This window comes from Coturnix japonica, chromosome 3, assembly GCF_054131305.1.
Source record: "Coturnix japonica strain WE chromosome 3, WE-NBRP24, whole genome shotgun sequence".
In the NCBI taxonomy this organism is placed as follows: Eukaryota; Metazoa; Chordata; class Aves; order Galliformes; family Phasianidae; genus Coturnix; species Coturnix japonica.
Genome location: NC_140665.1, coordinates 10,507,961 through 10,531,570, shown reverse-complemented (window position 1 = coordinate 10,531,570; position 23,610 = coordinate 10,507,961). Strand labels below are relative to the sequence as shown.

The 23,610-nt window shown below is 42.5% G+C and overlaps 1 protein-coding gene across 4 annotated transcripts in view; it reads left to right on the top strand.

Moving 5' to 3' along the window:
* COMMD1 (copper metabolism domain containing 1) overlaps nt 1-23,610 on the top strand; it is a 53,636-nt gene that overhangs the window by 13,015 nt on the left and 17,011 nt on the right. For 2 of the 4 annotated variants that reach the window (XR_014944448.1, XM_015856917.3), the window contains exon 2: nt 108-389. Coding sequence is in view for 3 of the 4 variants with exons in the window: in XM_015856917.3 (XP_015712403.2) it covers nt 108-389 (282 nt within the window). In the remaining variant the exon portion in view is untranslated. Of the gene's footprint in view, nt 1-107; nt 390-13,575; nt 13,673-17,954; nt 18,000-23,610 lie in introns of all 4 variants that reach the window. The other 2 variants (XM_085542694.1, XM_032443935.2) reach the window with 2 other exon arrangements.

Below are 23,610 nucleotides of genomic sequence, written 5' to 3'. Positions count from 1 at the left end.
TATCCTTCAAAAATGTATCTGTAAAACCCTAAGGATACAACCTTCAGCTTAGGATTTTAAAGAGTACTTGTAAGCAAGTTTTTCCTTTTCTCCTGTTTTCCCTACAGTCAATTGCTTCAGCTGACATGGATTTGAATCAGCTGGAAGCTTTTCTCACTGCCCAAACGAAAAAACAAGGTGGGATCACATCGGATCAAGCTGCGGTCATTGCCAAATTTTGGAAAAACCACCGAGTGAAGATCCATGAGAGCCTGGTGAATCAAAGCTGCTGGGATAACGCCTTGAAAAACATGAACTGGAGGGTGGATTTGAAGTCACAGTCAAGACATGTTGATCAGATAAATACTCCAGTTGCGATAGTTGAAATGGAACTGGGAAAAAATGGCCAGGTAAGCTTTATTTTGTGACATACATTAACCTAACCTAAGCTATGTTTGTGCTGAGATATTTTGCCTATTGCTGCTGAATTCTCTGCCTCCAAATCAAATCAGTAAATTTCTCACCATTGGGCCCTTAATGTTCTTGAACTTGTTTCATCTTTGGACACAAAGGTGTATCTGTCATGGTTTTGTACCTTGTGGCGAATGCAATTTTTGCTTATGTTTTGTCTTTGTAGTTACGTTTAGGGCTCTCCTTAATTTAGGCTTGGAAAATATGAGGGCATAAAAGTCAAATACAAGATTAATTATATTAGCAATTATATTAAATTATTTTAAATGTATTAAATTTATAATTTAAAAAATTGTATTCCATGTGCTGCAAAGTCAATTGGCAATTCTTTAAAAACAGACAACAAAACCAATCAAATACCAAAATTGGATAATATCTGCCAAGTGGAAGCTGAAAAGCCATAAGATTCACGTCAAAGGTGACTCAGAGGTTTTACTGGAACTGTCTGGCCATACCAAGGCTAGAATGAAAGTACAATTAAGTTGGGATCCCGCTGAGGCACTATGTGTTGTTGAAGGTACTTTTTTAGTCCACTTTTCCTCTTTATTCTTTTTTTACCTTCCATTCCAATGGAAGAGAGAAAAAAGGTTATAGTAAATATGTCAGAATTAATTAGTGAGCAAACTGAGAATACCTGTGTTGTTTAAAAACAAACAGAAAACTCAACTCCAGCTCAACTCAGAACCATCACTGTATTTCATAACGGACCTATGCAGTTAGGGACTCCTAATCAGAAGCAGTTTTTCCCCAGTAATGTATTGTTACATCAATCAGTATATTTGAAATTGTCCCGCCCTGTGCAGAGAGATAAAAGGGATGTGAAGATGAATCAAGAAGAGATACTTCCGAAGCATTGTCATTTCTTGCAACAAAGAGCACTGCAGCAAAACCAGAATGAACAAATTTAGCAGCGTGGTGTCATTTCAAACTTAGCAAGAAGAACAGTTGTGTGAATGTATTTCGAACAGCCACTTGCTGTCATGGGTAACATCTTTGCAGAGGACAGTGCAGCATTGAGCTGTCAGCAGACCTGATGTCTGGTGCAAGAAGGGCATTAGAGACTGTATTTACAGAAATAATTGTGGGATCATTACTGTTATTGCCACTTGAGTCAGAACATATATTTGAGGAGCTGCTGTTTCACATAGTCTTCAGCTTTGGATTGAGTCAGTTCCCAGCTGAAAAGCTTTCAGCAGGATGCACCCTTGGCTGCGGCAGGGGAGTTGTGGGACCTCTGGGACCAAAACAGTAGCAATCAGCCTGTGGGATTGCTTCATCCAGCTCTCAGCCTCTGCCCACATATCTGGGGACTCCTGGGAAGGTGAAGCAGAGACTGCTATTGGTGGATGAGCAAGTTGTTCTTGCATGCTGGATCCAGCCCATAAACTTGAAACTGTTCATCTGCCTTTATAGCCCTTTTATGGATTTTTACTGGATCGTTAGCACATTTAAATCAGTTCTAAAAAGCCAGTTTTTGTAGCACATTGAAAGTACATATGCTAATATCTTTCTGAAATGTATCAGAGTGGCATTTCTGAAGGGTAAAACCTGTCAGTCATAGATTTGATTTGGTGAATAGCAAAGATAAGAATCTGTACAGGAAAGCTGACTAATTCAAGAGCATAGGCAGTTTTCATGTGGATGTTTGAAAGCAGGGGAGTATACAACTGCATTGACATGTGGTGAATTAACATGAATATTTGATGTTACAACATAAGCAAAGAAATCCTCTGTAGGAGCTACACCTTCCCCGCGTTTGAAGTCACTCTGATTCTTCTTAGTGTCTCTGGATTGGGTTTAGGTCACTGCCCAGTAGAAGGCTGGGAGGCTGGGGTGAATGCTCACCTGCTTCAATGAGTAACCACTTCTTTCTTACACCTCTGAATTGTCATCCATCAGTTCTTCTATGATGGGAAGGAAGAATTTATATGCAAGACTTAATATGGCTAGAAAAGGGGAATTTTAAGTAACTAGTTCATGAATAGGCCAAGTTTACGTGCAGTGTGTTCGATGTTGTGTTTTCTAACGGGGCGGAGATATTTCTGGTTTTGAGAACTCATTACAACTTGAATGAATTAATGTTTGCAATCCTTAAGAAGAACGAGTCCCTTCTTAGTGCTTTTAAAAACAGTTCTCCGGTAAAGATTTTACAGTGAGATTTAAAGTCTCCTTGATGCTGCTGGTGTATGCTTCGTACATCCAGGTTAAAAAGAGATGAACAAGCTAGCCATGATGATTGCTCTGCTTTAAAAGCCTTTCTTCTTTGACAATAAGACTAAAAGAAACCTTAAGTAATTGCACTTTAGCCTTCATTTTCCATTAGCAGTAGGTGATATTCTGTGCTCGTCACTGCCAGACCATTCTTTATTTTTGAACAGCCCATCTGTTTTGTTTTCTTTTTTTTTCCAGAATGGTTCCAGCCTTCTGTACCGTGTTTACTTTTGAAGCCATCTTTAGCTCCCTGCCCGCTTCGTGTCCTTTTAATCTTGTTCTCTCTCAGAGTGTTTTTGTGTGTGAAATTTCAGCAGGATGCAGATGTGCGGGGAGGGCTGGAGAGGTGAGCCAGGAGAGCCACTCTCCTCATGCCCTTCCCATCAGGAAGCTCCTTTTCCAGTTACAGGTTTATATCCAACCTTGTCAATATTAAGAAAACCCCAATGCATTAGTATTGCACTGTGGTATTAAGAGATATTTAATTTCTTTAGTTTTTTTTTGTTTTTTTTTGTTTGTTTTTTAACAATCTTTGTCACGTTCTTTTTCTTGTCTTCCTCCTGCTATCTGATTTGCTGACAGGCTTTTTTGTTAGCTGTGTACAATTGGAAATGAATAGGAATATTTTACCTAGAATTTGTCACTCATGATGTCAGGTGTAACTTATCCCTGCAGCTCAGCAGGACTGGCACTGACACAGATGATATGTATCAGATGCTGGAACTGCTCTGTTGACGCTTTCCTGACAATCATGAGCTGTGCAGAGTATTTTCACATGAAATCAGGGATTCTACTGCAGGTAGATGAGGACTTAAGGAAATAGCATCAGGATTACGGCCCAGAGGATTTTTTCCTCGATACTCTCTCAAACACTAACTTGGGGATTCTCAAAACTTTCCATTTTTCCCCCAGCATTGTATATTTTTTCATTTCTGGTTTCAAAATGGCTGTATCCACCTGACATAGGTATCATAAAACTTAGTTAATGTGGGTACTGATGGTGAATAGTACTATAGAGCAAATACTAAACGCTGCAGTATATTATGAAATCAGAATAAATTCTTTCAAAATTAAGGATAAAGAACAACCTCACGTGCCATGTCGTTTTTCTGAAGACTGAAACCCTCATATAAAGCAAGAATATAATCCTCATGCAAAACAGACAAACATGAATAAAAGATTTTGGTGAATAGAAGATCTAACGGTATTTGTATTGTTACACTAAATTCTCACGAGTGAGATAAATATTTTCTGATAAAAGGACTTAACGGATAATTAACCCTTTATTGGTGCAAGTGTTTAAAAGGTGCTGAAAAGGTAAATTCTAAATCCTAAATCCCAGAATTCAGCTTCATAGAATCATAAAATCTTTTGAGTTGGAGAGGATCTCTGAAGGCCATCTAGTCCAACTGCCCTGTAACGAGCAGGAACACCTCAGAGCCCCATCCAGGCTGACGTTGGATGTTTTCAAGGATGGGCATTCACCATCTCTCTGGGCAGCCTGTGCCAGTAGTGTAAAAATCTTCTTTAATCCAATCTAAATGTCCCCTCTTTTAGTTTGAAACCCTTGTCCTGTTACAGTAGACTCCACTAAGTGTCTGTGCCCTTCTTTCTTATAGCCTCTCCACTCTCATAGCTCTCTCTGCTCATCAAATCCATGTTTTTCCTATTTGGTGAGAAGAATGCTATGGGGGACCATATCAAAGGCCTTCCTGAAGTGTGGATAGATGACATCAGCAGCTCTTCTCTTGTCCACTGATGGACATTACGCCATCATAAAAAGTGATGAGATTGGTCAGGCAGGAGTTTCTCCCAGTGAAGTCATGCATGAAGTCCCATATCACCTCCCTGTCTTCCTTGTGCCATAGTGTAGCTTTCAGGAAGATCTGATCCATGACCCTCCCTGGTACAGAGGTGAGGCGAACAGGTTGGTAGTTCTCTGGGTCATTCTTTCTACCCTTCTTAAAAATAGGTGTGACGTTGCCTTTTTTCTGGTCACGATGGACTTAACTCAGCTGCCGTGGCCTTTAAAATATAATTGAGAGGGCCTTGGTGACAATTCCATCAGCATTCTGAGTTGCATCTTACTGGGATACAAAGACTTGCATGTTCAGGTTCCATAGGTGTTTGTGAACCTTATCTTCACTTAGAGTGGGAAGGGCAGTTCTCCCAGTTCTCACCTCCCAAACCAATAAATCTTGTATAAATCTTATGACCATACAAGGATTATAGATTGAATACTGCTGAGGACCTGCTGGCACACTTTTGTAAGCACAAGTGTGTGAAAGACAACGGTCTGCACAGGCTATAGTCATCTGTAGCAATGACTTTCACCACTGAAGTAAGATGAGGTTGCAAAGATGTCATGGCTAAGCTCATGCTGTAGGGAGGAAGCACCGTCTCACGCTGCTTCATAACTATTGCTGAAAATAACTTCAGACAGTGGACTTGAGTTCTTTCAATGTAGGGTGTATTCTGCTAAGACAGCCCTCCTTTATAGGACAGCAGTGTGGGTGAGGAGATGCACCTTGAGATAAAAAGCAGCTCTAGGCTCCGTCACTACAGAATAAGGGCAGTGTGGCCTGCAAAGGGGAAGGAAGAAAAACCACCAAACCATTTCTTCTTTCCAGCCTTTGTCTGTTTTAATCTTTGTAGTTATGAACGTTACTGGAACATTTGTTCCTGCCAGAAGTGGGAAGTGCAGAGTCTGAATCGATAGACTTAACCACAACAGGCTCAATATTTTTATGTGATTAAAAATACAAAACCCAGTAAATAAAAAAATCACCTTTTGCCACCAGGACAAATGTAATCACTTGAGCTTTTGTTCACCTTGGAAATTCATGAGCTGGAGGGAATAGTTACATAACGCAGTACAGAGAAAAGCAAATAAAAACCATAAAGGGCAATGGGTCACTCGGCATAGGAGAAAACTGGAGCACGGTTGGCTTACTTAACTTGATTATTTCCTTAATCCTCTGCATGGTACTCTCTGCAGTCCATTGCTTCATCGATTCAATTTCTGTCACCTCTTCTTAAAAGCAAGTGAAATTTGATGAAGGAGAACTGAACTTTATTTGTGGATGTTGGGATTTTTCAGCATGATATGTTACAGAGATAAGAGCTTTAAACTGAGATATTAGTTAGATAACTGCACAAATGCTTTTCAGTAAGCCAGGAATAAATCACATGTGCTAAGTGTGGCCCAGGCTTGGTATTAGCACGAGGAATTGTGGTAGTTCTAATAAACCTTTCAACTTCAACTGCTGCTATGTACAAATCCATCCTTCCACTTCAGTCGTGGAGTCTTGAAATTCTTTACCTTCTTAAAACTGTATTAAGGTCACCTGTGAAGTTGGATAAAGTCCCTGCAGTCAGATATGCCGTCAGGGTCTCTGCTATGACTGACCTGCGGTCTCCGGGTGGAACTGGATGTTTTACTGCTCTTGGTTTAATCCAGTCACTGCATGAGTTTTTGTTCCCTTTCTGTTTACTAGCCTCATGTGGATGTTTGAATCAGAGAGTGTTTCTGTTGATTTGGAACCTCATGCTCTGGTTCAGTCTGACTGCTTCAGCTTCTAGGTCAGCAGATGTGGAGTTCAGTTTCAGCAGGCTGAGAGGACTGTATAGAGAGTCTGTATAGAGGCTGGTAATGTATGTAGTAGAAGCTCCTTGAAGACAAGTAAGAGTTGAGCAGCTTTACTATGCAAGGATGATGTCCATCGGCTGCTGCGCTGCCACTTGTTGTGGACCCAGGGAGCATCTGCTGGTCTGAGGCCTCCCAAGGGACAGTATAGGGGTAGTTGTTAGGTTTGGCACTATAAGCAGCACACGGTTTTTGGTGTGAGTGTGTTCTGCTTTGTGAAGGGAAACATGATTGAAGGACCAAAGTTTGTAATCTCTGCTAGCCTGTTTTTAATGGAAGTAAAAATATTTTCTTGATCCTCAAAAGAAAAAGGCAGGGAGGGGTTATAATTTCTTTGCTGGATAGCTTTTGTACAGCAAAGCAACTGGCTTCTTTGTGTGTTAGCCTTGGCTTGGGCATTGCTGGCCATCAGCACTCTTCAGAGCACTTGGATGTCGAGAGCAGCAAGTAATTTGTTCTTAGAAAAGTCAGCAGAAAAGGGAGTTGTAATGAATATAAGTGCCCACTGCACTGGCTGATGGAGTGTTTTGTTTTTACAAGCCTTGCTTGGCCAAGCACGTTTGGAATTGTTTTGCCAGTTGGCCAGCCCTCCCACTCTTGACAGCGTGCCACATTGCCACTGTAAAGCTCTTTGGAGATCCTTCCAGGTTTGTCGTGATCTCTTCTGAGGTCCCAGAATATTTGCATGCAGGGCTGTAAATGAGAAAAGGTTCTTATGAGTTCATTTTAATCAGGAAGAGCTGCTGCAGAAGAAAGTGTCAGAAAATTGGGAAGCTGGCACATCATTACAAGTATTTCACACCCTTCTTTGCTGCTTAACCCTTAGAATTCTTTTTATTCTGTGTTACATGCATGCATATGTAAGTATACGTCCTCTTTAAAAAGGTTTGGCTGTGTGAGAATTGGTTCAAAACCAAAATGTGCAATAGCAAAGCAAAATTGCTGCCAACTGTTCAATTTAACTTGTTGAACTTCTCTGCATCTTTTAGTTTCTGAGGGAAGAGTGAAGCTGTATCTTTCCTTTTGAGCAGCTTGTATGGTATTTGCCAGCAGCTTATCTTTCTTCACCTTTGTTCACAAAGGTTTTTTTTACACTTTGTTACACTAAGCATTATGGCCTTAGTTCTCCTGACGTTTGTGACTTGTTCTCACTATAGTGCTATCCGCCTGTTATACATTTCACAGAATCACATTTGCAGAGCTGGAAGTGAGATGCTTGAGTGAGTGTATCTCAAATGAAGGTTTTTGGTTGCTCACCCCCCATCCTTTTAATTTTTTTTCCAAATTAATTTTAGTCTGGGTTAATGTGCCAAGAGATGAAAATTACAGCAAAATTGAGCTGAAGAAATGGAGAACTCTGCTATGTCACTGAAAAAAGCTCTTATGGTCACATAAGATTTGAAGTGCAACTTTGCCTGCTTTTCTCTGAAAGAAAACAGGAGGAGATCCTCGGGGTGCTTTTGGTTATGGCACTGCCCTGTTTACTGCTTTACATGTTCAGAGATTCAGATGTTCAGGTTACTACTTTGAGCATCATCCCAGAACCGACTCCTCTTCAATTAAAGGGAGATTCTGAATTTAACTTACAGAAGATACAAACCAAGCTGTTGATTAAGAAAGCTCTCTAAGCTATGAATTTGCATAGACGCTGACACAGGTTCTCTTTTTGTCCTTTCTAATTGTTGGCTGTAAAACTCTACAGAGATAATCAAACATGCAAATCTGTGATATATTTTTAGTTCCACTCAATAATGTATATTCATTAATATGTCAATAAGACAAGGAAAGTGTAAGTTAAATTACATTTGCATGATTTGGTTAATAAATGCTTGACATACAGTCCCCACAAATGATGCAACTTGTTCAGGATCTCAGTCACTTTGTTTTAGTGACAGAAGTGCTGTTTTTATTATATTTTTTTATATGGGTTCAGAGTGGAAGGTGGCATATTAAAAGAAGACAGCATTGGGGACGGTCTCTAATGGTGGAGTTACACCAGCCCGGCTTACCTGGTCTGAAGTAATGAGGTGTGACAGCGTGAGAGCAGCGCATCATGCTCAAACCAATAACCTCTTTCAGGAAATTACATTTCTGCTCTAAGCGGTCGTTCTGAATTATCTGCAGCTAATTTGAAGCTGCCTGCTTTTATGGAAACGGAGTGCTTCCATTTCCAGTAAATATCACCATGATGCTTACAGGCTGCTGTAAAGTATGACTGCCTGGGAAAAAGCTGAAGCGCGATTCAACTTAATTAGGCTGGAGCCTGTTTCTGCCTTCAGATATCTTTGTTATCCAATGAGAGCAAACATGATGCTTGACAGAGCTGGCTTTTGTGTTACCCGCTGCTGTGAGGACTTGAAGAAGAGCTGTTGTCTTACTGGTGCAGGCACTGGTGCAACAGTGTCTTCTGCTGTTTCTCTTACTGCCTCTTTCTACCGTAGCAGAAGGTGCTGATTGAAACCAGTAGACTTCCATATGTACTGAAATGTACAGGTGAATCCTGGGTTGGTTCAGCTCTCTGCGTTGAACCACTCCCTTGTACAAAGAGCATGTGTCTTCATGGGCTCCAGAAGAAAGCAAATATTACTGCCTGAGCTATAGGGCCTGACGGTGGTTAACAGCCACCCTTCTCAGATGAGTACTGTGGGCACAGCCTGGTTGCTTAGTAAATCTTGGGCCAGATGGGCAGGCTGGTTCCCAGCCTTCTTTCTAGGAAGCAGGAGAGAGGGGCAGCTTCTGCTTAACCCTGAGGGAAGTGCTCGAGTCAGTGTCATTAATCTCTGTCTGCTGGGTCACAGCAACCTGGGTTTGGTTTAACTTGCAATTGCTGGAGTAAAATTAATGTAAAATGCAAATGAAATGATGAAGAAAGCCTCTTTGAATAGATGGGTGTTTTTCGTAAGCCATACTAAACAAACCTGGACTTTCAGAGCAGTGGTACTTACAAGTTTAATCATGCCAAACACTGTGTGACAGTTATGGCACTGATAAACAGTAATCCAGGTGTGCTGAAATGCTGGAATTGTCTGAATATTGTGTGTGACCTGGCTGCTTTATGTCATAGCACTTTGCTCTGCAAACATCTTCAGCTGAGCTTGGTGGATACCAGAGAAGAGCAGATAGCAGGCACAGTGCCCTCTGCTATGGATGTGAGTTTGGGCTGCAGTGGACAAACAGATCTGTTTCAAAGACCTTGAGCTTCTTTCTCTGGGTGTTGAAGAGAAAGCTTTAGGCACTGCTATTTCTTAGTCACTACATTTTGGAAGAGCACTTTTGCAGCTAATGGTGTGCTAATCTTCTTGCTGCTGCAGCTTGCTATGCAAGGGGCTGCAGCTTGGATCATGTGGAGAGCAGGAGAATTGTGCTGTGCTCCAGGACTGTGATACAACCTCGGCTTTTCAGCCCCTTCCTGTGTACTCCCTGCAGCTCTTGCTAGCAATCCCAGGAGAGCTGCTGACCCATACACGTGTAGAGCCCTGGGATGGAGGGCTGAGCATTGCAGGCACTTACACCTCCAATCCCAATGGGATGCACAGTGCAGCAGCTCTCCCTCCCCTACCCCGCTGCAGGACAGGACTTTTTCATTCAGGCGAGGAGCTGTCAGTAGTGCTCTTCCCTTGTCGTCTCACTGCTTTCCCCATCTGGCATACCCAGCTTGAATGCAGTTCCTCTGCATGCTCCCACGACGCCCTTTGCTTGGCTGTGGTTGTTTGTTTTCACTCCCACACTGTCACCGTTTCATTCACTGCCCGGAATAATAAGGGGTTTGTTGAAAGGGTGTTGTTAAGTAGCTTGTTGTCTTCATTTGTTCCCTCTTATTTATTGAACGTTCTCTTCCAGTGTACTTTGAATACAAAATTATTGATTTCTTCATGTTTTCTTGTAATGGTTTTTATTACTGGAGAGGCTCCTAGGCAAGCCATCTAACTATCATAAAAGTCTCATAAATACAAATCAGTTACGATGGTATTGCAATTCCTGTTTCAGAGGTGAAACCCGAGGACAGAAGATGCAACTACAAAGATTTCCACTAATTTTGGCACTCAGTTTGGAAAATGCTCAAATTGAGCTTCCAACCGTGCTGGTATGGCCAGAGTACATTTCTGATGGCACACCTGCAGCTGTGACAGCATGTTTGGTGTAATGCTGCTCAGCAAGCTTTCCTGTCAAGGCACAGCCCAGTTCTCCTGGTATTGCTCTGCTGTTTTAATCATAATGTCTTGCTTTCTCTTCCTGCAGCTTCCCATCCGCCTTACCCCATGCTAACCAGCTTCTGCAGTCCATGACCTGGGCAGAGCACAGCCTCAGTACGCAGCCCTGTTTCATTTCTGGCACACCAAACACCATGGATTAGTGGGATCTGGTTGTCACAGACTCTTGCAGTGCATGTGCCAAAGGGCAGAGTGTTGTTTAATGTTGCCTGGCAACTCTAATTCCAGTGTTTTCTGTGTTTTGAGAGTTTTGTTTTGTAGAGCTCATGTGCTTTGAGTTAACTCACATTTAGGAGGAAGCTGAAAAGAATTTAAGATGGTGTGCAGAAAGTCCTGGCTCTGACCGCCCCTGTGTATGTGTATGCAAGAACCCCTGAGCAAATAAGTTTACCTAATGGTTACATGCAAATAAAGGCAGAACACTTGAGATATTCACGAGCCACTAGAGAAAATATTCCTGGGATTTTTTCAGCCAAAGAAAATCTGAGTTGGAGCTTCAGCAGAGCAAAACAGTAATGCCTCCCTGTCCTGAACTTGGGGAAGGGCTTTTAGTGCCTCTCTCTTTTTTCCCTGTTGTTGCAATGCAAGTGAAATGGCACTTTTATCTCAAGTGGTTTCCCTAGATACTAGATACTACTTGTGCTTCCTGTGAGTGTATGTAATGTACAGTCTCTTCCTCCTAACATCTTTTTTTCCAGACTTGGAAGTGCTAAGCAATAATGCTTCATACGTAGTGAAATGTAACCTTGATTGTACTGGATGCTGTGCAGACAGTGAAATAAATCTATGGTTTAAATAAGTAGGTAACCATGGAGAGAAGCAATTACAGTGGTGTAGTAGGATACCTGTAATACAATGGTGCTTTTTGAAACCTGAGGCTGCCCAGCAGCCCCAGAAGTCCACCCTGGGCAAGTGCTGCCACTCTTTTGTTGGCTGAAATGAGCATTCTGCCGCATTAGAAAGCCAAGCTGGGAGCACACTATGAAGTGGTTCACCTATAGGAATTACTTGGCACCAAAAGCTCCAGTGTATTCTCTTAATAAGCTTTATCGGGTAGGTTTGTGCATTTGAGCTGTATAATTTGGTACGTAAAGATGCTTAAAATGAGAATCAGCTTTGTCCTTGGGATTGGTATGAGCAAAACCCAGACTTGTTACCCTGGAGGTTTCACTAGCAGCAGTGCTGGGGCTGGGCAGAGTGCAGCACTGTGTGTTTGTGTTGAAAGCAAACTGCATTTGCTGTGAAGGATGCAAAACACTCAATTAAAATGAGACATCAGACTATTCAAATAATTTTGTGTACTAGGGATCCAGGTGGCAATAAAGTCTGTGAGGAGACAGTATTTTCTTTCTGATGTTTTTTCCCCTTTGGACTGGTGGGTCATGTGGCAGTCTCAGCTTAAGCAGGGTGCCATCAAAGGGCTAGATAGATTTACCAGACAGAGAGAACTGCTGGTGTGTGCCTTGGATGCAGTCTTTGTGTGTCTCATTTAACATGAGCTAACTGGAGGACCATAATCTTATTTTATTTTTGCTTTAATTTCCTCTGGACTTCATCTGTCATCTGTTTGCAGCTCGTTCAAAGATCTTCCTCTTTTGCCCTCTACTCTCTAATAAAAAGGACTTATTTGAAGATAAGTTCTGAGGACTGAAGATCAACATGTATGAACAAATGGGTCCATTTATTTAGAGAAGACTAGCTCTGTATGTTGCATGCTGAAATAGATGTATTTTTTTCCCCGTTCCCCGGTGGTAAACATAATTCACAGTACAAGTATTGTTAATGCCAAGCGCCTGCCCAGCATCCTGTTGACACTTAATGGTATTTTTGAGAGAGATGAAGGTTGGGTCAGTAGAGTAAGTAGATGGAATATCACTTTTTGTGCGGCAACCAAACGTGTTCAAGACTGTGTGTATACTTTGTTTCATATGCAGGCACTTATTTGCATGAAGATTTGGCAGTAACAGGCCATCCTGGCTTTTCCTGCTCTTCATTTTGCCTCATCTGCTTTCTCATCTCTGACTTTTTCCCATCCTTGCAGTGCATTGGCTACTCCTGTAGCTCACCTGCTCACAAACAGACCTGCCTGCTGGTGCTCGGACTTTCATCATCTTTGGAAACCTGCATTTGAGCAGTCAATAGCTGGTCCCTTTTGGAGGCTGTGCCCCTGCCAGCTTGGTGCACAGGCAGCAACCTACTGCAAGTAGGTGTGCTAGGAGCCAGTTAGCAGCCACTGGCACCCAGGGAGATTTCCAGGGTGGAGAAGGTGCCAGAGACAGCCAGGGAGCTTCCTGCAGGACTAGAAGTCAAGTAATTTCAATGGAAATATAAACCATTAGAAAGAAAAGCAGAGAGCTGTTTTACTCATGTCATTAGCTGCGTTCCTGTTCGTTTATTTTTGTTTCATATAAAAAATGTCACATGTGTAATTCCTAGCTTCCATGTGGTGCATAGGTCCCAGCACAGGACCAGGATAGGGATGGCTGTTTCTGTGCTGAGCAAGGAGAAGGCAGAGTGGCTCTTAACCATTTGCTACCTTGTTATGGAAAGTGCATTTTGCAGAGATGATTGCTGTGGCAGCTCCTACCTGTCACCCCTCTTTTTGTTTGTCTCCTTCCTCATAGGTGTGCAGCAAAATGGAAACCTTTCACTTGTTTTAAGATGTGGGAGAGATCAGTCCCATACGTCTTGCTTGTGAGCAGCCAGCCTCATTATGCAGATACGATTGTGGGGTGCATTTGTGAATCACAGACTGGCTTGGGTTGGAAGGGGCTGTAACTATCATCAGGTTCCAACCCAATCTGCCAAAGGTTCTACTTCTCTTCTAGCATATTTCATATTTTTACTTGTTGCATGTGGCTTAAACATAGGAAATGTTGTACTTAAAAGGTGGGTAGTACAAATTGCTTATAACCTGCATCACCCAGGGGCTATTTTGTCCCTGTGGACTATGAAGCTGGTCACCTTCATGAGGTTTTCAGAGTGCTAGAGGGAATAGCAGGGATCTCTTCTCTCACAGGAAAGACTGTTTTTCTTTGGGCACTTGTTTTCTTCCAGGCAAAGAATCAGAATCCAAAATCCAGCCTCAGAGCTGTCTTGTCTGAAACTCCTACAGATTCCTGGATTGCTGTCACTGCGACAGCACTGCAGTCAGGTACCATGGTGATCTTAAACACTGCCACATCACCTGCATGTGCTTGTCAAATAATTTCTGTTACACTGCTTTGATTCCAAGATGATTAAACAACAAACGTGTATGATTCCCACTGCAATGCCTTGCTACTTACCTTATAAGAAATCCATCTTTAATGGTTTGCTTACTGCTTGTCAACATCTTTTAGTCATATTTTTACTGCTTTAGCTTCAGGGAGAACAACTTGTGACAGGTGTAGGAATCTGCCTGTGTAAAAGCATTGCTCACTGAGATACCAGTCGGCCCTTCTTTTAGGAATTCGTTTCAACAGCATACTTGTAAGGAACTCTTCCTACTTCTACTTTGAAAGTAAAGATACTAAATAGCACGGTATTGTCCCAACTTCACCATTTTCATAGCTGTTCAGGAAGCAATTCCTAGTGGTCTCATTCTGAAAACAAAAACAGTACTGCCTAAAAAACTGCAGAATCTGTTGTGTTTGGGCCTCAAGGCCATGACAACAGCTATGAAAGCACGACTGCTTCAGAACTGGGTTTAAACCTCGCTGTGGGCAGCACAGGCTTCCTAATAGCAGCACCACAGCTGAATGAGGGTTCAGTTCCCTTTCCCCTCCCTTCTTTCCCAGAAAGCCATTTGCATGCTTCACAAAGAGAGTTTTCTGCCAGATACTGAGCAAAATCTGCTCATAGGAGTCCTCATTGATTCCTGGAGGCGACATAGGGGAACAGTGACTTGTATGAGGCTGTGATGGCCCTGGGTCAACAACCACATGAGTTGGGTGCCCCTCGTGGAACCAGCAGTCCTGTCACGATGACTTCTTCCTGATCTGAAACACACATTGGTTTCAGCAGTCACTATAAGCTAGGAATTTATTTGGAGGCTGTTAAGTTGGGTAAGCTCAACAAACAATTTAATTGAGTACACTGTATGAGCATATTGTAATACCGTAATTGTTTTGTTTCTGTATCATGGGTCACATAAGGGCTGAGAGGCAAGAAGCACTATAAACGTGACTGCATGCTGGGAAGTCTGGAGGGGGTGGAAAGGGGAGAAACTACCAAATAAAATTCAGTTGAGTGGGATAGCTTTCTCCTGGGATGATGCAAAGGACATTAACGTTGAAATGCAGAAAATCAGATGCTTCTGTGTTTACGTAGTTAGTCATGCCGGCCTGGCAAGGACTGGTTTTCAGTATGTAGAGTAAAAAGGTCTTCTATTGATTTGGAGGGAAGTTACTTGTTTCTAATCTCAGGAGTTAAGATTCAAAATGGGTTTGTTTGTTTTTTTCCCCACTCCTTCAAAAAGAAAGCCACAGGAATGTCACCATGGGTTTAAGGAAGGGAATTCTATTGAATTTCAATAGAAAGGACTCTGTTTCATCATGGCTTTATGAGGAGCTTGAAAGAGGGAAGCTAAGTCATATCGGCAATAATTAGACATAACTTAAGAGTGATAAAAAAATAAAAATAAAAAGAAAGCTGCTAGAAGTACATGGAACTGACTGAACATAGCAACACAAGAAAGACAAGGAGTGCTGTGCCTTTACTGTTCCTCAGTGGCAGTGTGTGGGGTCACAGGCTTGTTTGAGGGCTGATGGCACATGTCACAGCAAGGCCTCAGGAGGAAGGCCTCTGCATTGCATTCAGTGACACCACAGTGCTGAATGCAACGTGACAAACGGAGCGTGTCAGGTATCAAATGGGTGCCAGCTTCATGACAGAATAGTCTCACATGGAGCGGTACGGAGGTGTTCACAGCCCTTCCCAGCTGCTCCTCTTGTGCCAGAACATGCAGCACCTGCCTGGGCCAGGTTTTGGTTAAAGCTCTGTCTGTAAGCCTGTCCTCAAGCTCAGAGCGCTCCAGCTGATAAATGATAAGTCCATGACACTGCTGGTCTGTGTTTCACTAAGTCCATAGCTGCATTCTGGCAATATCAGTTGTGCAAAGAGCTGTTGTGTAACAGACATGTCAAAAACGTTGCACTGGTGTGTTTGCTTTCAAGAGGACTTTCCTTCTCACTTCTCTGTGTGATGCTTGAGGCTGGTCTCACCACACCGCATGCCTCTTTCCTGCTGCCAAAGCCTTGCACTATTGTCTGAAAATGCGAGTTCCAGTGAATCAAATGGAAATTCTTGGATTTTTATTTGTTTCCCTTGGCTGAAGAATGGGATTTGTTCATTTTTCTCCATGTCTTAGAGCTTGGTGCATGGCACAGAGAGCACTTCCTTGGTGCTGCTAACACATACCTGCACATCCTTGGAGATGGCTACTGGTTATCGCCTCCTGTCCCATTCATGAGCGCCATTTTGTGATGAAGGTTGCACATTTGTAGTAACACAAATAATGGAAAAATACTCTTCTGTTTATCAAAGGGGAAAAGAGCTGGCTGAAGAATGTGTCCCTCTAAAGTTCTAAAGGAAATAAAATCTTCACACAAAAGCCAGTCCCTACTTGCCAACAAAATATTGCTGTACGTCTCCAAGTAGTTTTCTAAACTTGTAACCAAAGATGTGGATGCCTCTGTGAAAACAATTAGGGCTCTTTTTAATTCTTCTTTGTTTCTCTTTGTTTCTTTTGCATGAGATTGTTATGTCTCTGTTTAGCTTTAGTACTTACCTTTGTCTTAAAGCATGGAAATAATTCATATTGAATACAGCTTCAAGATTTTAACTGTGAATACTTGCTACATTAAGTTAACCTGCATTGTCATGCTATGCGTGTACTTGCATGGCCAAAATAACCCAAACCCACTGGAAAAAGGCAGTGAGGTAATTGGGGATTGCTGAGCAGCACGGCCCTGCGTGGTGAGCAAAGCAAATTCTTGGCGTTTGGCACTGGGACAGGAGGGAATTACAGCTTGCTGGTGGGATCGCTGCTGGCTATGGCTTAAAGCTTTGCTTTTTGTCTCTGCTCTTCCCAGCATGCCCGAAGCTTTGCTTTCCGTCGTGTGTCTGGAGGACAACTGGAAAGTAAGGTTACATTCTTTCAGGACAAGTTCATTGTATCTGACCTGGGGAAAAAAAAAAAAAAAAGTCTCTGCTTATCTCTAAAGTTTTAAATAAAGAGCTTTAAATAAAAGCTGAAGGAAAACAATGAAGGAGAGGCAGTGCTATTTCTGTCAGTTGATGCTCTGCCTACTGTCACACGTGCTGTAATTTGTTCTTGCAGTTGAAGAACATCAGCTTAATGCTCAGGGTAAAGCTTGCAAAGTGATTTTTTTTGTAACGTGGTGGTTACACGTATTCATAGCACATGCACTCTAACACATGGGTGTGCAAGCATGTATAAAGCCTGGGAGGAGGAAAAAGCGCTTTCCTCAGTCCTGGCCCTGTGTGTAGCTGTGGGTCAGACTCTGGCCACTTCTCTGCTTTCTTTATAGCAAGGGAAGAGGGGTTTTCTTGCAGAGCTCATCCGCTCTCCTGCTGTTCCATCTTGAGGTGCCTCCTGAAGGAAGAGCAGCAGTGAAGAGGATCTGGTGAGAGCTGGAGCAGTGCCTCTTTTCTTTGTGGTATTTAAATTTAGTGCCTTTTGGCTGTGCTACATGAAGAAGATAGGCTTGATCTCTGAAACCTAGCTTGCCTTACAGTGACCTGCATAAATCAAGCATTCATCTTGCTCATGTGGAAAGGAAGGGACCTTCTGTTGTGTTTTTGGCTCTGAACTGAAGTCCTTGTTCCAGTGCCTGATTATAAAGTCGCATCGCCCAAGAAAGGCGTTTTTGTCTGGCATGGAGCAGGGAAGGCTCAGCCCTGGCAAGCAGCACAGCCTTGCCAGCCGGGCAGCAGCTGGGCACGCTTGGTGCTCAGCGTTGTGCTTTCAGGGTTAGGGTGGTGTCTGATGGGGGCAATTCCCAGCAGCATCCTGCCGACTCAGCCGTCACAGTGCTGATGCCTGTGGTGATTTACAAACTGCCATAACATCTTTGGGCAGGAATTGGGTCAGAAGTGAGAAGAGAGGTCCAGAGCACCACTGTGAGAAATCTCAGGAGGGTTTTGTCTTCAGCAAGAGGTGTGGGAGATGGAGCCCCAGGAGCTGAGCTGTAGTGACGGCACTGGACGTGCTGTGGTGTCCCCAGCAACTGCTGTTACCCAGAGAAATTATGGATGCTGCAGCATCTGGTCTCTTCACTTAGAAATCTTTAAGAAGACTGCAGCCTCTTTCCTTCAGTGATGCTTTTTCCTCAGGTTCTGCTGGGTTGACATCTCTCGAGCATGTTTTTGCACTGTTTCTTAATGTTCAAAGATGTCGCATGTCCTAAAGCTGTGTTTCCTTCCTGTCCCAGGGTGGTTGCTCCTGCGTATTATAAACCACAGAAGAGCAACTGGAGGTCAGATAGACTTTTTCATACCCTCTCCAGTCATTTGTGTATGTTTACGTTTTCATTCTTGTGTTGAGAAAGTGAAATTTTGGACATATCTCCTTCAAAAAAATGCATCCAACTACTGTTTAGGAAAGTTTGTGTCACAGGAGTTAGTGGCAAGCATTAAAAATAAAGATTACAAATTATTTTTAGCTCTTGATGTTTTTTCCAAGCCCTGGACAGCTTGCCCAGTGACAGCACAGTGCCGGGCTCTCAGCATCACACTGGTTTCAGTCCCATATGTCAGGGCTGCACTCCCCAGGCAGACCCTGTGGGCAGCAAGCATCCCTGTATGCCCATGATGGAATACGTCACAGGGTGATGGTTTGCTTACAGGAGCAAGTTGGAATACATTTGGGGACCTTCTTACGCTTTCCAATGTTTTTTGGATTCTTGTGGCATCCCAGCCACAGTTCTGGATGTCTCAGAAATTTATTTAGTATGCTTGGAATGAAAGTAACTTTCTTAGTATTTATTTTATTACTGCAGAGAGAAACCTATAGAATACAGAAGTCTTTAATGATTATCGTTGTTCAGGAAATCTGAAATTCATTACAAAGGTAGAAAAATATTCCAATGTTTTATGCTGATTTTGTTACTCAGCTTTGCAACAATAACATTTTTTATCCCTTCAAGTGATACTTTAAACTGTTTGTGAGTATCCTCTGCCTTTAAGGAGGGAGCCACTGGTGTGCTCAGTGTTTACCCAGCTGCCTTCCCACTGCTCCCGTGAGTTCTTAAGCCATATGCAAATAGCCACTTACACTTCATTTTACATCATTTTAATTGCAAGTGTTTCTTCTTTCTCTGTAATTCTCTCCCTTCAGGTATTGGCTGTTCTCCCAGTTATCAGGCTCTTTCTGGAGAGGTTGAATGACTCGTCCTTTGCTTGCAGAGATGAATTAAAAACACTGCAATAAATTCACGTTAAGAATCTTCTGTTGACAATTTCTATTTCTGACAGTGTAGTAGGTGGAAACGCGTTGCATACACAAAGAGTATTTCTCACTGGCGTCGTCCAATAAAAGCAGTAGCTCTGGGGCCAAAATAAGCAAGTCCAGGAACTTGGAGGTGAAGTTTTGTCAACAAATGATCTGTTTTAAAATAGTGCAGCAGATGGACACAGTGGGCTGGTAATCTGCAAATTGAGGTTGATTTCCAGGATTTTGAGGGCTGGGATGTCTGTTCTGGGTGAGATGCTCAAACCTGACCGTGACACCGGCCCTGCAGGAATCGTACACTTCTAACAAAGGTTCCCGTGGCATGTTTGGTGTAAATAGAGCATCAGACTTTATTGCCAGGAAATATCCCAGAGGGAGCAGAGGGAGTAATTGAAACATGGAACTTTGTGTGAACACTGAACAATATTCAGGAGAAATGCGGGTTGTTCAAGCGTGGGTGTTCTTATGAAAAGCCTTCTGGAAAGGTACGGTCTTCTCATGCATTTCTCCTCTATTTTTCACAGCCTCTATTGCTTACGTGCTTGCAATCTGGGCCTTGTTCTGGAGTTTATTCATGATGCTAACTTCACAAATGATACCTGTAATCATAGAATCATTATGGTTGGAAAGACCACTAAGATCATCTAGTTCAACAACCAGCCCACCCCCACCTGACCGTGTTCTTCAGTGCTACATCTCCATGGTTCTTAAAAACCTCTGGGGCAGTGACTGCACCACCTCCCTGATCTAAAGGCCTTCAATGTGAACACCTGATAGCCCATGAGCAGGAGCTGAGGTTGAACATGAGATAGGTTTGCTCTGTTCTGCTGGCTGCATTGTGTCCTCTGACCCTTCGGGGTGCTGGCTGAGCTGACTGACCATTGCTGGCATTCCCTTTGGAAGCTGCTTAGCTCTGGCTCTTGTGCTGCTCCCAGCTGCACCTCTGCTAGGACCCTTTAGGTTCGGTAATTTGCACAAATAGGAAACTGCTGTTTTTGTTTCCAATTCCTCTGGCAAGCATGAAGTTTTGAGAATAATGAGGGAGTGATGCTTATTAAACTGGGTGATTTGTTTTGGTCAAAGCTCTCTTAAGGAAAAGCTATTTTTAGAGCTTATCTGAGGCACGAGTTAACAGAGGTGTTCTGGAGCTTGCTCAGACAGCAATATGGATTGTTTTACCAGCAAATGTGAAGGGCTTGGTTTTGCTCCTTGCAGTTTGTGTTTAAGTGCTCTACCAGTGTTTTTGTGGATCATAGCTGTGATGAGATGCAGGACCTCGGTATTCAGGGAAGCTGCCAAGGGAAATGAACTCTGCACCAAGGAAGCAAAATTGAGAGGGCTGGGGTGATGTGTCCTGCCCTTTTTCACGTTTACTGCCCAAAATGACTTTGTTTTTTATGTTACAGAATATTGATTGGTTTGAAGAATTTGCCAATAACGCAGTAGGTCGTCTGTTTAAGAATGTGAATGAATAAACCCAATCCAGATGCAAAATCAGCTTTAATTAGTATCATAAATCTTCTGAAGGCAAATTCCACAGACCTCCACTTCCTCACTTTTTAAAAACAAATATCTAGATGGGCATAAATATATAGAACTGTACAAAGGCTGCAGCTCTTAGGTCATACTAAGCTTATTTCATACGTACAGGAGGAAGAAGTCAAGATGGCTGCAGCAGTGGGAGGGCCAAGCCCCAGCAGAAGCCCCAGTAGGCTGCAGCCCAAAGGTTGTCCTTTAATGAATTCGTGGTTTTCTCTTCCCTTACACCTCTTAACCCATTTTGCTGAAACTGCGAGGCTGAATGGTTTGTGCTGAGCTTAGTGGCTGAATTTTGAAAGCTAGTGCATTGGATACTGCGTTGATTATAGCACAGAGTGCCTCACTCTGTTCGTCGTTAATCTGCCAGATTGTCCAGGATCTACAAGTAATGAGTGTTGCAGTGTTTTTGGTTTTTTGGTTTTGAGAAAAAAAGTACTGGTTGCTAATTCAAGCTGTAAGAAAAACAGGCCTTTGGAGCTTCAAACCTTCTTGTTTGTAAAGCCTTCAAGTGGGAGTGAAATGCACTGTAGCAAGGCACTGCCCGTCAGCTGGGACATTACATTGGCACTTGCTTACTCTATAGAGAATATGCAAGTCTCAAATTAATCAACTTTGCTGAAAGTAATAGTAGAAGTTTGTAATCTCAGATTTGCATTGAGTTTATTTTTCTTCTTCTTTTCTGCTTCTAATGAATTTGGAAACCACGCTTGGATTAGAGGTATAATTTCAAAAGCACGTTCTGTGAAAAACCCTATAAAGCAAGAGAAAACTCTTTGTAAGGTCAGAAGCTTTCTTCATGAAGTTTGATGCCCCCCAGCAGGAGGTGTGCTGGAAGAAAAACAAAAGTCAAATGTAAGTGAAAGGGACTTAAAATTCCTCCAGGCTCTCAGAGGCAGTTTTTGGATGCAATTTTTCATCCATACATTTGAGAAGGATTCCTTGGCCTTAATTTTGGGTCTTTCACATCTTTTCACCTTCCTCCAGGTTTTCAGATGCAAAGCCTGTTTTGCAGATATGAAATTTAATCCATGCCTGAAGTTGTCTGTTAGCTGCTGTTGTCAGCTTGTGTTGCCCCTCACTGAAATGTGACCTAGGAGCGAATCCAATCTTAACCATCGGGTGAAGGCCATTGATTTGTGTGCTTCCTGAAGTTCCTAAAGGAGTTTGTGGCTTTTTTTCTTAATGGAAATCAATCTGATTTGATAGCTGCTGTCATTAATGGATGATGAATGCATATAAAATTAATATAAAACTCACTCTGAAGGAAAAAAGCAAGTGTTGCAAAAACGTTCATGCTCATGTTCATTCATTGCCAATTGCAAATAGCATCTCTGCTTTCTCATCAGCCCATCTCAAACATTTGATGTTCTTTCTCTTACAGAGTGGGAACCACAGTAGTGTTTTTGGAAGCTAGATTATAGTTCAGAGCAGATTGGTCGTGATGAAATCTGTTTACAGTCCCGTTTCCTCTGAAGCTTATGTAACAGGTTTGCAATCTTAGCCAAAGTGTTCTCACACCGAATGCATTACAGCATTATGTAATGGAGTGTGATGCTGTGCGTAAATTTTTTAAAGCAGGAGCTGGATAATCCATGACCAGACCAGTAAGGGCATTAGAACAGAATGAATGATGGCTGACTGCTAGTGGATTACTGAGTTTCTGATTTTGAAACTCTAAAGGTTTGCCCTTTGGACTGACATCTGTTTTGAATAACTGAACTGGCTCAGGCACTAAATCCAAAGTTTAATGGGAATTTCCTTGTTGTTTTAGCTCCCAAATGATTGTGGTATTCACATTATCAAGATCGGGGTGTTTATTGTCTTCTGCAGTACGTATGAATAGTGCAGAATATTAAACTCTGGGGATGAAGTTGATCCTTGATTACACAATTAAAATACGCCTGTGCCCTCCTCTTCCAGATACTGGGGTGCAGTGTATGTGCCTTCCTAAGAGCTGCAGGCTCTTGCCTTGAGCTTGTTGGGTTCATCGAGAGGAATCTTCCAAGCAGCCTTTGGAAGTTTCACACACAGGTTGCTCCAAAGCAAAAGTGAGAGGTTGGTTTTCTTAGCTTTCTCTCATCTCTTGCAAGTACTTTAGGGATTCCAGAGTAAAACCCATTCCATTAGGCATGCTGATAACAGTTCTCTAGCTACCCAGCTGCTAATGGAAACCAACAAGGGAAGATTAAGAGGAAGAAAGAACTTTTTTTTCTTGTTCATTATAAGTGCTGTTCTTCTCTGTTTGGCTTTTCTTTCTGCTGTCATTGCTGTAATCCCACAGCTGTCATGGTAGGAGTAAGTGCTACATTACAGTGTAGAAAGTATAGATGTTTTCCTGGTTTCCTAGGTATTTCAGAGAGAGCTCTTCGTGGCGGAGAGATGGGTGGGAGACGGTTCTGGGGAGGAAAAGGGAAGAAATCTCAAATCCAAGTCAGTGCAAAATATGGCTTTCCTAAGGAAGGAGTAGTATAAGCAGAATGGTGAGTGATGGTCATCACTTGCAGTTCTGGGCAGGTGGGGAGATGATGCGTTAATGAGATCATCTATGGGAGGGAAGTTTGTGGTATTGATGACATGAAGTAGAGTCTGAAGTGGTAAATGGGAAGCTGAATTTCTTGCACGCAGCCTGGGAGGTGAGATAGAGGAGAACCTGCAGAATGCAGGTCTGGGTTGGGGTAAGAATGAGGAAGAATGGGAAAGAAGCACAAATCCGTATGTTTGAACATGCAGCTTAGCCACTTAATTGGTGTCAGGAACACCTGGAGCAAAGCAATGAACAAAGCAAGACAAAGTAGCTAAGTAAGTGCCCACGGCAGTGCTTGCTCTCTTAATTTTCTCCCCTTTCTGAGCTGTCTTTGTGATCTGAATTGTTGGATTTTAATCCTCAACCAGCTACTCAGCTATACTCAATTCTAGATTGCAAAGCAAAGTGTGATATTTAAGTCAACAGAAAGAACAGTGAGCAGCTCTTCTGATGCTTCATTATGTATTTATAAAGTTTCTGGGTTTTTAACACTGGCATTAGAGCTGTTGCTCGCTGTTAGAAAATGTCAGCAATTGTGCAGTCATTACCTCATTGCAAAGATGTTTCTGAGGTT